The sequence below is a fragment of the Trichomycterus rosablanca genome, chromosome 16 (genome assembly GCF_030014385.1).
Source record: "Trichomycterus rosablanca isolate fTriRos1 chromosome 16, fTriRos1.hap1, whole genome shotgun sequence".
Lineage (NCBI taxonomy): Eukaryota > Metazoa > Chordata > Actinopteri > Siluriformes > Trichomycteridae > Trichomycterus > Trichomycterus rosablanca.
In genome coordinates, this window is record NC_086003.1 from 600,356 (window position 1) to 615,417 (window position 15,062).

Sequence of the window (15,062 nt, forward strand, 5' to 3'; positions counted from 1 at the left end):
TCGTCAGCTTTCCGAACCAGATAGTATTATTTTATTTATTTTTTATTATATATGTTTTTTTAGCTGTGTAACATTTATTGGAGTTATGACTTAGTCCCACCACTAGGAGGCTCTATATACAACATTTACTTAATCTCAGTTGTGTAACTGGTTCACAACCCCCCCGACCTGACACATTTTCCCCATATTTAGTCATATCCATTTCCCTGATTGTATTTCCCCTCTACTGCTGCATAGACCTGACCGAGGAGGGTCGTGACTAACACACGCCCCCTCCGACACGTGTGCAGTATCGACCTCTTCTTTTCACCTGCACCAGGCGGGTTCATACGGAGATCCGTATCGCACACGGAGAGTCACGCACCGAGCTCCATTATCCCCCGTCTCTGTGCAGCACCATCGATCAGCCAGCAGAGGGCGTAACTGCAGCACTTATGTGGAACCCTTACAGCCCTCCCTCCCTCAGACGAGCCAATTATTGCCCATGCAGGCACCTGTTTGGCTGTAATATCTGAGCTAATGGGGTCAAGGCTGCAGCACTTATGTGGAACCCTTACAGCCCTCCCTCCCTCAGACGAGCCAATTATTGCCCATGCAGGCACCTGTTTGGCTGTAATATCTGAGCTAATGGGGTCCACTTGCTGGTTAACAAGTGGACTGCAGGCTATCAAACATTCCTTCTGGGTGACCTGGAGTGTTTTAGAAAGCAACCCAGAGCTTTTATATTTCCTGTATTATTATTAAGCCAAAGTCTGGATCGGACAGTAGGGGTCGCTGTTGCAGCAGTAAGTAAACGACACGACCGATCGTATCTGTAAAACGCCCGAGCAGGACGGTGGGCCGCCGGTATTAATGTCCGGATGATTTGAATGAATCAGGGTTTGTGCCGCTGTGGTTTCAGGTACGCCAAACTGCAGCACCTCCCGGGGTCAGAGGGCAGGAAACTCAGCCACGACGAACGGACCGAGCTCAGGAAGTAAGTACTTGGTCCGGTCCCGTATACTTGTGGTCCGTGCCCTCACTCACTCCCCCTCTCGTCCCGGTTCTGTCCAGCACCATCTCGTCCATCCTGGGCGCGTGGTTGGACCAGTACTCGGAGGACTTCTGGAAGCCGCCGGAGTACAGCTGCCTGAGACGCCTCATCTCGTACCTGCACGTGAATTTCCTCGGGTCGGACCTGGAGCGCCGCGCCTGTAACCTGCTGGCTCAGTTCCACCGCCGGTCCCAGCAGGAACCTGAGCCTGAGGGTCAGAACACGCCCACGCTCACGAGGATCATGTCCGTTTAGTGTGTGCTGTGTTTCTTATGTGTGTGTGTGTGTGTGTGTGTGCAGTCCTGGACCACGGGCCGTATACCTTCTCTCTCCTGGAGGAGAACGGCTACGACGACGATCGGCTGGACTTCCTGAGCTTCGACCCCACCGTGGTGGCCGAGCAGTTCACCCTGATGGATGCGGTGAGTGTTGCTATGGTAACACCCAGTGATGGGAGAATGCGGTCCGGTCTCTGCTGTGCTATCGGCTGGCCGGGCATGTGGGCGGGCATGATTTGTTATGACTGAGGGGCACTCGGGTGGCGCAACGGTAAGACACGATTGGCTGTGTGTCTGTAGGGGGGCGGGTTGAAGGGGCACGTGACCGCCTCGGCCCTGGTCGATCGCGAGTGGCGGTGGCGGCAGTGACGAGAAAGAGAAATAAACTCAAACTGGTCACGACTAAATTAAATAAAATATAAAAGAACACGATCACATGACCAGGGTAGACAAGCGCAAACACTACAGATCCCATAATGCACTGCAAATATCGGAACTATAATGCCGCTTGTGAGCCTCTTGTGTTTATCCAGTCCTCGCCCGAATATAGGCGCTCATTTCTGTTCCCCCCCCCCCTCACAGGAGCTGTTTAAGAAGGTGGTCCCGTACCACTGTTTGGGCAGCATCTGGTCTCAGAGGGATAAGAAAGGGAAGGAACACTTGGCGCCCACCATCCGCGCCACCGTCAGTCAGTTCAACTGCGTGACGAACTGCGTGATCTACACCTGCCTGAGCGAACGGACGCTCAAATACACCCAGAGGGCCAAAGTGCTGGAGCGCTGGATCGAGGTGGCACGGGTAAGAACACACACCCTGCTGAGCGTGGACTCGGACACACCTACGTTTCCTTATATGGCCTTTAAAGCACGACAAGCTTCCTCCCGTGGCGAGAAGCACAAAATGAGAACGACTCTAGTCCTGGTTCAGAGGCATAAAACTGCACTAATGCGCTGGTGCTGACTCCGGGGCTGTGTAATGAAGTCTGGCGTTCAGAGCGGCACTGAGTCTTTGCTTTGTGCCTTGTTATATGTATATATTTTCAAGACAGCGCTTTTGTTTACGGTCTTATGTCTTTTGTTTGTTTACTGTAGACAGCTCCGCCTCGTCAGGTTCGCTCCCTGTTCTGCCAAACGACTCCCAGAATTCGGATCAGCCACCCGACTCCTTATTTATTTCCTTTTTCTCATAGTTGGACTGTGATTGTGTGGCAGTACATTGGTGGACCGAGTAGCTTGTCGAGTAGCACCGGCACATGTTGCTCTTCCTCCTAGCTTCAGACAGGGAGTTGATTCTTCATTCTGATTCACTTAGTGAGTCGATTCCCCCGCTCGGTCCGCCCATCTATCAAACGTGATGCTTATTATAAATAAATGAAAGTATGTTGACCACTGGGGGCAACAGGGAGTCATTTTTGTCCTGTAAAGGTTGTGTTTAGAACAAAATACCCACCTTACTAGTTTTATCTATGGACTTTAAACACAAGTTTTGTGGTTTTTGATCTACAGAACGTTCATGTTTTTAAACGTAGGAGGACGTGACCCTCGTTTACACACAGGACGGGACGATCACGACCGCAAATCTGTTCTATTTAGTGTATGTGTTTTTGTGGTGTGTCCTTGTAATAAATTAATGAATGTGTGTGTGTGTGTGTGTGTGTGTGCAGGAGTGTCGTATCCTGAAGAACTTCTCGTCCCTGAGAGCGATCCTGTCTGCGCTGCAGTGTAACGCCGTGCACCGGCTCAAGAGGACGTGGGACGAGGTGTCTCGGGAGAACGTGCGCATCTTCCACGAGCTCTCGGAGATCTTCTCTGATGAGAACAACCACTCGCTCAGCAGGGAGCTGCTCATCAAGGTGTGTGTGTGTGTGTGTGTGTGTGTGTGTGAGATGTCCAAAACCATGGGCGTTAATATAGTCTCCACTTCTCTGGGAATGCCTTACACAAGATTCTCAAGTGTGTCTGTGGGAATTTATGCACTCAGGTTAGATTATGCACTGATGTTAAAGGAGTTCCGATTCATCCCAAGAGTCTTTAGTGAGGTTGAGTGAGTTCAGGGCTCTGTGCAAATTGTGTCTTCACTGACCTCACTTTGTGCATAGTCATGCTGAAACAGGAACCGGCCTTCCCTAAACTGTTGCCACAAAACTCCTAAGCAAATAATCTGTTTGATAGAATTGATGTTATAAGCCTGGGTGCAGCTAATAGACCAGGAATCAATAATTAGACGGCCTGTCCACGTACTTTTGACCACACAGTGTAGGTAGTCATGTGGCAGCAGGTTGGCACCCTGTCCACTGTGTGTTCCTGCCTACCCTGCCCAGGGTTTCCATGTAGACTCAGGACCCACAGCATCCCTGATCAGGATGAAACAGTCTGAAGGTAATGAGTGAGTGATGGATGATGTGATGGATGATCTGTGTGTTCCTGTGTGTTTCAGGAGGGAACGTCCAAATTCGCCACGCTGGAGATCAACCCGAAACGAGCCCAGAAGAGACAGCAGCAGCCCAGAGACCTGGTACAGAGATACCCCACTCACACCCCACTCACACCCCACTCACACCCCTCTCTGTTAACACATTTCAACACATTTATTGCTCTGTGTCGCCCCCTGTCTACTGGTGACAGTTCTGCCTTCAAAATCACGAGAAGGTCAAACAGCGCCATCTGGTGTGCAGATAAACAACAGGGACAAAATATCAGAAACGGGGAGCGACGTATCTATTAGATCTAATGGTGTGTGTGAGGGATCTATTAGATGTGGATCTGGTGGTGCGTGTGAGGGTGAGGGATCTATTAGATGTGGATCTGGTGGTGCGTGTGAGGGTGAGGGATCTATTAGACGTGGATCTGATGGCGCGTGTGAGGGATCCATTAGACGTGGATCTGATGGTGCGTGTGACAGTGAGGGATCTATTAGATGTGGATCTGATGGTGAGGGTGAGGGATCTATTAGATGTGGATCTGATGGTGTGTGTGAGGGTGAGGGACCTATTAGATGTGGATCTGATGGTGTGTGTGAGGGTGAGGGATCTATTAGATGTGGATCTGATGGTGAGGGTGAGGGATCTATTAGATGTGGATCTGATGGTGTGTGTGAGGGTGAGGGACCTATTAGATGTGGATCTGATGGTGAGGGTGAGGGTGAGGGATCTATTAGATGTGGATCTGATGGTGCGTGTGAGGGTGAGGGATCTATTAGATGTGGATCTGATGGTGAGGGTGAGGGATCTATTAGATGTGGATCTGATGGTGTGTGTGAGGGTGAGGGACCTATTAGATGTGGATCTGATGGTGTGTGTGAGGGTGAGGGATCTATTAGATGTGGATCTGATGGTGAGGGTGAGGGATCTATTAGATGTGGATCTGATGGTGTGTGTGAGGGTGAGGGACCTATTAGATGTGGATCTGATGGTGAGGGTGAGGGTGAGGGATCTATTAGATGTGGATCTGATGGTGCGTGTGAGGGTGAGGGATCTATTAGATGTGGATCTGATGGTGAGTGTGAGGGTGAGGGATCTATTAGACGTGGATCTGATGGTGCGTGTGACGGTGAGGGATCTATTAGACGTGGATCTGATGGTGCGTGTGAGGGATCTATTAGATGTGGATCTGATGGTGTGTGTGAGGGTGAGGGATCTATTAGATGTGGATCTGATGGTGCGTGTGAGGGTGAGGGATCTATTAGATTGAATAATAAATGAAATTAAAGACCAAGTGTCAGTGCTTCAGCGTGTGGTATTTTATACGTTACGTGTTCTTGTGTTCCAGAGTGTGATGCAGGGCACCATACCTTACCTGGGCACCTTCCTCACAGATCTAGTGATGATGGACACCGCCATGAAGGACTACGTAGACGTGAGTGACTAACGAAGCGTTTAACATGTCTGATTGTTCTCGGCTCTTTCTGTCGTGTCTGATTTGTCTGTCTTCCTTCCACAGGGCGGTCTGATCAACTTCGAAAAGAGGAGGAAGGTGAGAAGCTACGTCAGACACACTCGCACGACACGTGTTTCTCGCGGCGGGAGTCCTGCACCTCTTTTTGGAACACGTTCTCCTTTGTACAGGAGAATAATCAGACTGTGTGTGTGTGTGTGTGTGTGTGTGTGTAGGAGTTCGAGGTGATCGCTCAGATCAAGCTGCTGCAGTTGGCGTGTAATAACTACAACTTCAGGAGGAACGGGCGCTTCAGGGAGTGGTTCAGCACGGTGGAGAAGCTCTCCGAGGCCGAGAGGTCAGCGCCGCATCAACACCGCACACACCACAAGCATGAGCTTGTATTGAAACAGACCGACCGTTTGTGTAGAAGCTTCTCACACGACCTTGAAGCATGTCTGTGTATGGGAATTTGTGCCCACTTCGTTAAAAGAGCCGATTTGTATAACTGGACGCTGAGTGATCAGTCGATGTTCCGGTTCATTCCAGAGCTGTTGAGTGGGGCTGAGCTCAGGGCTCTGTATATAGTGTAGATGACACACTCCCAGTCACTCATGCAGTGTGTGTGTGTGTGTGTGTGTGTGTGTGTGTTTCTCACAGCTACAGCCTATCGTGTGAGATCGAGCCGTTGTCCGAGTCGGCGTCCAACACCCTGAAGGCCAAGAAGAACACGGGGATCATCAAGCGCTGGAGCGAGTGAGTCAAATTCGACCTTTTCAACCAATTCAGTGTGTTGTGAGGGTAAATGTGGTGATGCAGAAGGTGGATTTGCTCGTCTAAACTAAGTAAAACTGTTTCGAGGTCAGTGATGCACTGGCTTTGAGTGCCAGTGTGTTTCCTCCAACCTTGTCAGTGACCATGTGAGCTTGAGGACTCGTCCCAAATGCAGTTTTTCGTGGGGTCGAGGGTTCAGAGGGTTCAGAGCTTGGACCTGCGGCTAGCCTGGCACCCACAGGTCCTTGTGTGGTTGCACCACAGGCACCGTGATCACGATGCCATCTTGAGGAATGTGTTTTATGAATCAGTTAAATTTCTTACCACCATGCACTTTGGCGCCCCCCTGCTGGCTGCACGGCGCCCTCACTGACACATGTGAACCACTGCTTCGGTGTTCTTCCGCTGCTTGTGTCGCTGCCTAGTCCAGACACTAGGTGTCACCGTCAGTCCGGGACCAGAGGGCCTCATCCCTGCTCCGTTCTTCTCTCCCTGTAGTCGGCAGCCGGTGGGTTCGTCGGAGGCGAGCTGCAGCAGCGCAGGAAGCTCCCACTCCAAATCCTTCGACCAGTTACGCTACCCGTCGTGTCTGAGCGGGGGAGGAGGAGCCGAGAGGGAAGGAGGACGAGGAGGGGAACGAGGAGGAGAACGAGGAGGGGAACGAGGAGGAGAACGAGGAGGAGAACGAGGAGGGGAACGAGGAGGAGAACGAGGAGGGGAACGAGGAGGAGAACGAGGAGGAGAACGAGGAGGGGAACGAGGAGGAGAACGAGGAGACGACTCTCTCAGCGTCACCTCCGCCGGCTCCAGCAGCTCGGACGTGGAGGAGATCAACATCAGCTTCATCTCAGATTCGCCCGACACGCACGAGAAAAAGGTGAGGGCGCGGCGCTCCGCCCCCCCCGCTGTTCCACCCGGGGTCAGGATATGTGGACACCTCTTCTGATAAATGAGGTCCATAAGATCTCCACTGGTCTGCTCAGAGCTCAGAATTAGAACCGTAATTGACCTCACAAAAGCATTTTGACTAAAAGGGCACAAATCCCCATAGACACAGTACAGAATCTTATTAAAAAACCTTTCCATAAGAGCGACGGCTGTGATAGCTGCAATTATGGTTGTGGAAGCTCCGGCTCAGGTGTCCACATACTTTTGGCCATACTGGGTTACACACTGGAACTGCTGGAATAAAGAACAGCACTGCTGGACTCTGTGTGACTGTAATGCTTCCTCTTTCTAGACGTCCACGCCGTGTGTTAAACACTCACACTCTACATTAGGGAAGTGCGGCCCCATGGGAGATCTGACACCCACGGTACACTCGTCTAACCTACTTCTCACTCTCTCCTCACTCCGTACAACACGCCGTCCGTCCGTCCATCCGTCACTCCACCCTCAGTCCATATACACCGATCAGCCATAACAATAAAACCACCTCCTTGTTTCTATCTACACTCACTGTCCATGTTATCAGCTCCACTTACCATATAGAAGCACTTTGTAGTTCTACAATTACTGACTGTAGTCCATCTGTTTCTCTACATGCTTTGTTACCCCCTTTCACCCTGTTCTTCAATGGTCAGGACCCCCACAGGACCACCACAGAGCAGGTATTATTTAGGTGGTGGATGATTCTCAGCACTGCAGTGACACTGACATGGTGCTGGTGTGTTAGTGTGTGTTGTTCTGGTATGAGTGGATTTTTAAACACCGTGTCCACTCACTGTCCACTCTATTAGACACTCCTACCTAGTCGGTCCACCTTGTAGATGTAAAGTCAGAGACGATCGCTCATCTATTGCTGCTGTTTGAGTCGCTCATCTTCTATACCTTCATCGGCGGTCACAGGACGCTGCCCACGGGGCGCTGTCGGCTGGATATTTTTGATTGGTGGACGATTCTCAGTCCAGCAGTGACAGTGAGGTGTTTAAAAACTCCAGCAGCGCTGCTGTGTCTGATCCACTCATACCAGCACAACACACACTAACACACCAGCACCATGTCAGTGTCACTGCAGTGCTGAGAATCATCCAGCACCTAAATAATACATGCTCTGTGGTGGTCCTGTGGGGGTCCTGACTATTGAAGAACAGGGTGAAAGGGGTAACAAAGCATGTAGAGAAACAGATGGACTACAGTCAGTAATTGTAGAACTACAAAGTGCTTCTATATGGTAAGTGGAGCTGATAACATGGACAGTAAGGGTAGAAACAAGGAGGTGGTTTTAATGCTATGGCTGATCGGTGCATCACTCTTTCAATACGTTACTCTGTACATCACTTCATCCATCACTCTCTCACTCTGCCACTCATCTATTAGTCCACCACTTTGTATATCATTACTTTCTCTCTCTCTTTCACTCCGTATGTCATGCCGTCCATCCGTCACTCTATACATCACTCTATACATCACATACACCACTCTCTATAATCACTTCATCTAACGCACTCCTTTAATCTATCACTCCACACTGACTTCCTTACACTCTCACTCCACCCATTCGTCACTCCACACATCACTTCATTACTCTATCACTCTCATGACCCCCGTCCGTCACTCTGTCCGTCACTTCCTTTATCAGTCACTCCGTCCATCCGTCCGGCCTGTAATGCTCTCATTTCAGGAATTACTCACATCAGCCTCGTCATGTGTGTGTGTGTGCACAGCTGTGTGTGTGTGTGTGTGTATGATGTGTATGAGACTGAACTCTTTCTGTCTCTCTCTCTCGTCCTCTCTTCTGTTTGTTCTCAGTTCTGGGAGTCCACGTCCCTCTCGTCCCTGGACGCAGCGTCCGGTTCTGGTTCCAGCAGCGCCTCGTCCTCCTCGGTCTCCTCCACCCCTCATACGTCCACCCCGCACTCGTCCTCCCGCTCACACAAGCGCTCGGTGTCGGGAGTGTCCAGCTACTCGTCCCTGTCGCTGCCCCTCTACAACCAGCAGGTGGACGACTGCTGCATCATCAGGGTCAGCCTGGACGTGGAGAACGGGAACATGTACAAGAGCATCCTGGTGAGGGACAGAGAGAGTGTGTGTGTGTGTGTGTGTGTGTGTGTATTATACAAATGGACTTTCGTACCTGATTTACCACCTTCTTCGTGTGTGTGTGTGTGTGTGTGTGTGTGTGTGTGTAGGTAACGAGTCAGGATAAAACACCTGCAGTGATCAGGAAGGCGATGGTGAAACACAATCTGGACCGTGAGAGACCCGAGGATTACGAACTAGTGCAGAAGATTAGTGAGGAGAAAGGTACACACACACACACACACACACACATACATATTACACACACACACACACACACACACACTCATTTATTAGAAACACACACACATTACACACTGACACACACGTATACACACAAACACACTCATTACACACATACACACACACACATTACACACACTCATTTATTACACACACTTATTTATTACATACACACTCATTACACACACACACAAACACTCATTACACACATACTTATTACACACATACACACACACATTACACACACTCATTTATTAGAAACACAAATTACACACTGACACACAATCATTACACAAACACACGTATTATAAACACACACACACACACTCTTATTACACACACACTCACATGTTACACACACTTGCATGTTACGCACACACACACACTCAACTATAACACACGCACACACTCGCTTATTACACACTCACTCATACTCATTTATTGTACACACACACTCAACTATAACACACACACACACACACTCATTCATTGTACACACACACTCAACTATAACACACACACACACACACTCATTCATTGTACACACACACTCAACTATAACACACACACACACTCAACACACTCGCTTACTCATTTATTATACACACATTACACACACAAAACTGTGTATTATTTATTTATTATAAAAAACGTTTATTAACTGTAATGATAAAAAAAGTTCTTTTATAATTATAGTTCTTATTCATTATTTATTCGCTTGTATTTATTTTCTTTTTAATTAACTTTTTTCTTTGTATGTTTTGTATTATTTATCATTTTTAATACATTTTCTATTTCTTTATTAACTGACGCTGGACCGTTTCTCCTCCTCTCTCTCTCTCGGCAGAGCTGAAGATTCCCGACAACGCCAACGTTTTCTACGCCATGAACTCGTCGGCCAACTACGACTTCGTCCTGAAGAAGCGCGGCTTCCCCCGAGCGAGCCGCACCAAACACGTCGCCAGCTCCACCCTGCCGCGCATGAAACAGAAAGGCCTGAGAATCGCTAAGGGCATCTTCTGAACTAGCACTCCCAGGATGCCTCACTGTGAATAAGGGGGTGGGTGGGAGGGGGGGGGGGGGGTGGAGTCAGTGCCCCGCAGACTGGATGGGTAAAGTCACTGCCAGGCCGGGAGCGTGGCGCTGAGCGCGTTTACAGACTCCGGAGAGCCGCCTCCTGGCCGTGAGATCACTTCCTGTGGGGATCGGGGGGTCGCCTGTAGGGGGGGGGGGGTTCTGTGCCACATCTGAGGTCACTTCCTGTTGGAGTGCGTGTTGCGTACAGCTTTCACTGCCAGCTTGAGGACGATTAGGACGAATGGACCACGGCACCAGTGAGCCGGTGCTCTCGCCTCGCCCCGCTACAGAAAGGCAGAATTATGGATCAGGTGACCCTGCGGACCGCTAGCTAAAGCTACGTTTGGATTTTTATTGACTAAAGAGACGAGTGAGCATGTCGAACCTTTTTGGACCCAGAGGAACGCTTTATGTTTAGCGCGTGCGTACGATGAACTGTCTGGTTTTGTTGAACAAACGGGCATTACCACAGCGAGCAACAGGAACACAACTCTTCTACCCCTCGTACTGTATTTTCAGGACTGTAAGATGCTTTATTTTTAGCAAATGCTAACATTTATACGCCGTCGCGAACCACTAAAGCAACAACGAGAAAACAAAACGCAGCAGCAGCAGTGTGGATACGATCGGATTTTTCATCAGTTCAGAGAAGCGCCCCTTTGTTTTTACTTTAAGCAGCACTTATGCTAACATGGCGAAAAAAGAAACACAAACGTTTATTTTCTCTTTATAAACCGAAAGGAAACACTTCATTTGATTGTAAGTCCGGAAAGTACGGTATTCTTCCTGCGTCCCGTATTCAGTATCGTCTCTGTGTGTTTTACCTGTACGTGGTGCTAACTACCATCATCCGACGGGTGACTAACAAACATCGCTTACATTTCACATGCTAACACAAACACAGAGCTGGATTGGTGATGCTAATGATGTGTTTGGTCGGATGGCGTACTCCTCTCACAGCGATGCAACAGCGACCCCTACTGTCTGGTCAGGGAAAATGCATGAGTGGTGGAAGAACACTTGAGTATAGCGTGTTCCTCTGTGTGTGTTAAGGCTGGTGGGAGAAACGAAGAACCCGATGGCTTCACACCTCGTTATTATCGAGTTCAGGTGTTTAAGCCACACCCACTATTATCAGGTTATTCCCATAAGGCTAAATTCCCATAGACACACCCCAAAATCTTGTGGAAAGCCTTGAATGTCTCTGCTTCATGCACCACATCCATGCTGGCCATGGAGGCCCCCAGACTAGCATGTGAAGCGATGAGGCTCTTCTTTTCACCGGTCAGTGTTGGATTCTCATGTTGAGCGCCTCAGCCGGACAGTAGGTGTCACTGTTGCAGTGGAAAGGATGCAATACCCTGTCCAGCTTTTCTTCCTTTAGACACAGCTATTGCCCGGTGACACAGGAGACTCGGGTTTGAGCCTCGGCTTTGAACGTTAGGTCTGCGTAATGCCCGTGGTTTGGAGTGAGACGACTTTTGGAAGCTTCTGGTAGGTGTCCACATTATTTGTGAGAGTGTTGCAGTTTATTTGATGGGATGATGGGAATGTTAAGTAAAATTATGAAAAGTCAGGGTCACTGTGGGTCCAGTGGAACCCACAGACACAAAGACAAGGTGGGATTACAGGGGACGAGGATTGAACCCGGGTCCTCAGTGCGCGTGTTGCTGTGGGACACCTACACTGTGTTTTTCTAGCTTAGTGTGCAACTGCAAAATGCATCTTTAAAACACTAAGAATTGTGTGTATAAGGGATGGAGTGTATTCTAGTGTGTATGCAGAAAGTCTGCGTCTCAATCCTGCTCAGCTTGTTGGCTCCCTTTAAACTCATACGGGCATTGAGATCTCACTCATCCACACCCACATACTGACTGATCAACGACGGTGTGTCCTTTATATACAGCGTGTGTGTGTGTGTGTGAGAGAGAGAGAGAAATGGTAAAGGGCCAAAGCTTTTACAGGTATCACGAGCATCATACACCCATGAACACTGCCTACACACACACACACACACACACACACGTTTGTATTACTATATTTGTGAGGTATCTCCTTTAACTCGACTGACTTTAGCCCCGGTTACACACAAAACCAGTTAACAAACTGGGTACTATAACTGGTAATTTTTGTTTAGGATTAATTGTACAGTACATGACGAGGTGGATCAGCAGATAATTACCAGGGTGACTCGGATCTTTTATCTCATTATGTTTACGTTTGGACACGATGTGCTTTGTATCTGAAAGGATTAACACTACAGCCTCTTTACCCGTCATAAAATGTGCCCGGACGGTGTAAACGGTGTAAATGTACGTCTATACAGAATGTATAACCTGGCATGAGAACATGAAGAGTTTTTAGAAGTAAAAAGACACTACAGGAATCTCTGTACCACAAAACAAAGTTAGCTGAGATTAAAATGCAGAATCTTTTATTATTAAGCAGTATAAAGGGCTCTACAGAGGTACATACCATGTTTATGTTATGTTTATGTATTAATTACATGTTTTATAACCATTACTGACTGTCCATTACAGACACAGAGCGGACATTTTACAACTAAACAGTTTATTGATTTAATATTTCCTCCTGGTGTCTCTGCACTGATGTTTAAACGTCTCGTCTTATTTCCCCAAATCTATCTGCTTCTGTTTACACATAAACAATACGGTACTTAGCCGACAACTGTAGGCCTGCTTGGACTAGACCTGATACCTTTGCTGTGTCAGTTTTTGCTTTGAATTGCTGGTTAATTCCTGGGTAAAGGGGCTTTCCTTCATTTTTATAAGGTACTGCTACCATTGTGATACCTTTCAATCCTTACAAATATAGTAATAGAAAAAAAACACAAAGTTTCATCACGCCGGACACACATTCAGCACGCTGGTGCCATGACGCTTGCTTTTAATGTAAACTTATGAATATGAATTAACACGTATGATTTTTCTATGTTCTTTTGGTATTTTTTGTACTACATGAATTGAAACGTCGACCGTGCCCGCCGTTCCGTCCCTTCCCCGTGTCTGTACGTGTGTGTATGTGCTTAATCTATTTATTAATTTGTAAATAGGTCTTTTGCAGCATTGTACATTTTGTTTCCTCTCCCCTGTAATTTACAGATTAATATATATGTAAATACGAGTCTATATGAGGCTGTGAGTGAAGGTTTATACAGCTGTAACTCCATGTTTTGTTCTTTTTTCCTCCTTCTCTGGTCCTGTGTGGATGTTTTGTACGGTGGGTGGATTTTGAGGTCGTTCGCCTCACTGGTTCTAGTGTTGACGAGAGAAAAAAATCCTCCTAATAAACATACAGTGTGTACAAGATGGCTGTGCTGTCTGAAATGATTCTTTAGTGCTGGATTGAGGTTCATTTATTCAATAATTAATTTAATCCCAGCTAACAGGGAACATTCCCACAACTTTCACTAACGTTATGTAAAAGTTCTCCTAATGATATGAGCAAACGTTCTCACAATAACGTTAATAGAACGTTCTATAAACGTTACGTGACCTTGATAAATATTCTGTTCAATGTGTAATGTTATATGAATGTTCTTTTAACGTTTTTGTTTAAACAAAATTTTAAGGAGTATGTGTGTGATATTCTTTAGACGCATATTAGGAAACATTATATATTATATATATAGATAACTGATTTACATTGATTTAAAGAGGTGATAAGATGCAACACTGTAAGACTGAATGCATTGCTTCCTACTGAACAGTTTTGCTTTATATAATATTTGATTTAATAATATATTTAAGATAAACCATTATTTTTCCAAAATGTCCTCATTGGATTTTATAAAAACTGCGGTTATCAGAACCCATCCATACAGGACAAATATTACATTACATATCATTCAGTTAAATGACTTTATAGCACTTTATTATGTCTATTCTGCACAAAGCTCTCTTCTTTACACAGCACGTCAGTCTCCATCTACGGACGGTCGGACACCTCGTTCTGCACAAAGTACCTTCTGTCTGCCAAAGTACGTGCAAACAAGTTGTATTTTATCAAGTGTAACCCACATTACACACTACAACTCTTATACTGACACTTTTACCCTTTATTACATAATAAAAACAGATTTTTATTCATAACTTTAATAGTATTTAAAGTATAACTTCAATAACAATATTCATCATATTGCTCCAAAACAAGTTGTATTTTATTGTGTTATTTAAAATGTTCTTAGAACATTCCAAGACAACGTTTCCAGAACATTAAATTATGGTTGCAAATGAGGTTTAGGTAACGTTCTATGAAGGTTTTCATAACTTTAAAAAAAAACGTTCTGAGAACATCAAAAACTAGAACAAGAAAACTGGACAAAATAACGTTGAGGGAACATTCCAATGCAACGTTCCCACAACCAAAATTTGTGAGGTATTTTTTTTATTTATATAAATTTTATACATATTTAATATATATTTTATTGTGTATACACGCTAATTAATCTGTATCTGTAGAGGAAGACGACAAACAAAACACTGTTTTTAGGTTTGACTGGTCTGAATTACAGAACAGGGATGGAAGTTTTGCACGATCACCACTAGATGGCGCACAATACAATAATGCAGGTCAGGAATAAACCCAGGTGCATGAAGCTGTGCGGCACCAATACGGTAATGCCTACTGTTTTATGCGTGGGTTAAAAGTAGGTAAACACATCCACAACTACGGTAACACATGATTGACACTTGATTTATTTCTTTTGTTTACAGCTAACATATTAAATAAGGAGAAATAAAA

The 15,062-nt window shown here is 46.6% G+C and overlaps 1 protein-coding gene across 3 annotated transcripts in view; it reads left to right on the forward strand.

The window, feature by feature from the left end:
- Window positions 1–10,266, forward strand: part of LOC134330439 (ral guanine nucleotide dissociation stimulator-like) — a 28,342-nt gene extending 18,076 nt beyond the window's left edge. For 2 of the 3 annotated variants that reach the window (XM_063011579.1, XM_063011577.1), the window contains exons 3-17: window positions 902–976; window positions 1,054–1,247; window positions 1,334–1,455; window positions 1,894–2,109; window positions 2,975–3,163; window positions 3,748–3,825; window positions 5,079–5,165; window positions 5,250–5,282; window positions 5,420–5,541; window positions 5,844–5,939; window positions 6,456–6,834; window positions 7,198–7,272; window positions 8,709–8,966; window positions 9,089–9,203; window positions 10,069–10,266. In XM_063011579.1, coding sequence (XP_062867649.1) covers window positions 902–976; window positions 1,054–1,247; window positions 1,334–1,455; window positions 1,894–2,109; window positions 2,975–3,163; window positions 3,748–3,825; window positions 5,079–5,165; window positions 5,250–5,282; window positions 5,420–5,541; window positions 5,844–5,939; window positions 6,456–6,834; window positions 7,198–7,272; window positions 8,709–8,966; window positions 9,089–9,203; window positions 10,069–10,244 — 2,215 coding nt within the window. In that variant the 3' untranslated portion in view covers window positions 10,245–10,266. The remainder of the gene's footprint in view (window positions 1–901; window positions 977–1,053; window positions 1,248–1,333; window positions 1,456–1,893; window positions 2,110–2,974; window positions 3,164–3,747; window positions 3,826–5,078; window positions 5,166–5,249; window positions 5,283–5,419; window positions 5,542–5,843; window positions 5,940–6,455; window positions 6,835–7,197; window positions 7,273–8,708; window positions 8,967–9,088; window positions 9,204–10,068) is intronic. The other variant, XM_063011578.1, reaches the window with a different exon arrangement.
- Window positions 10,267–15,062: the final 4,796 nt, after the last annotated feature.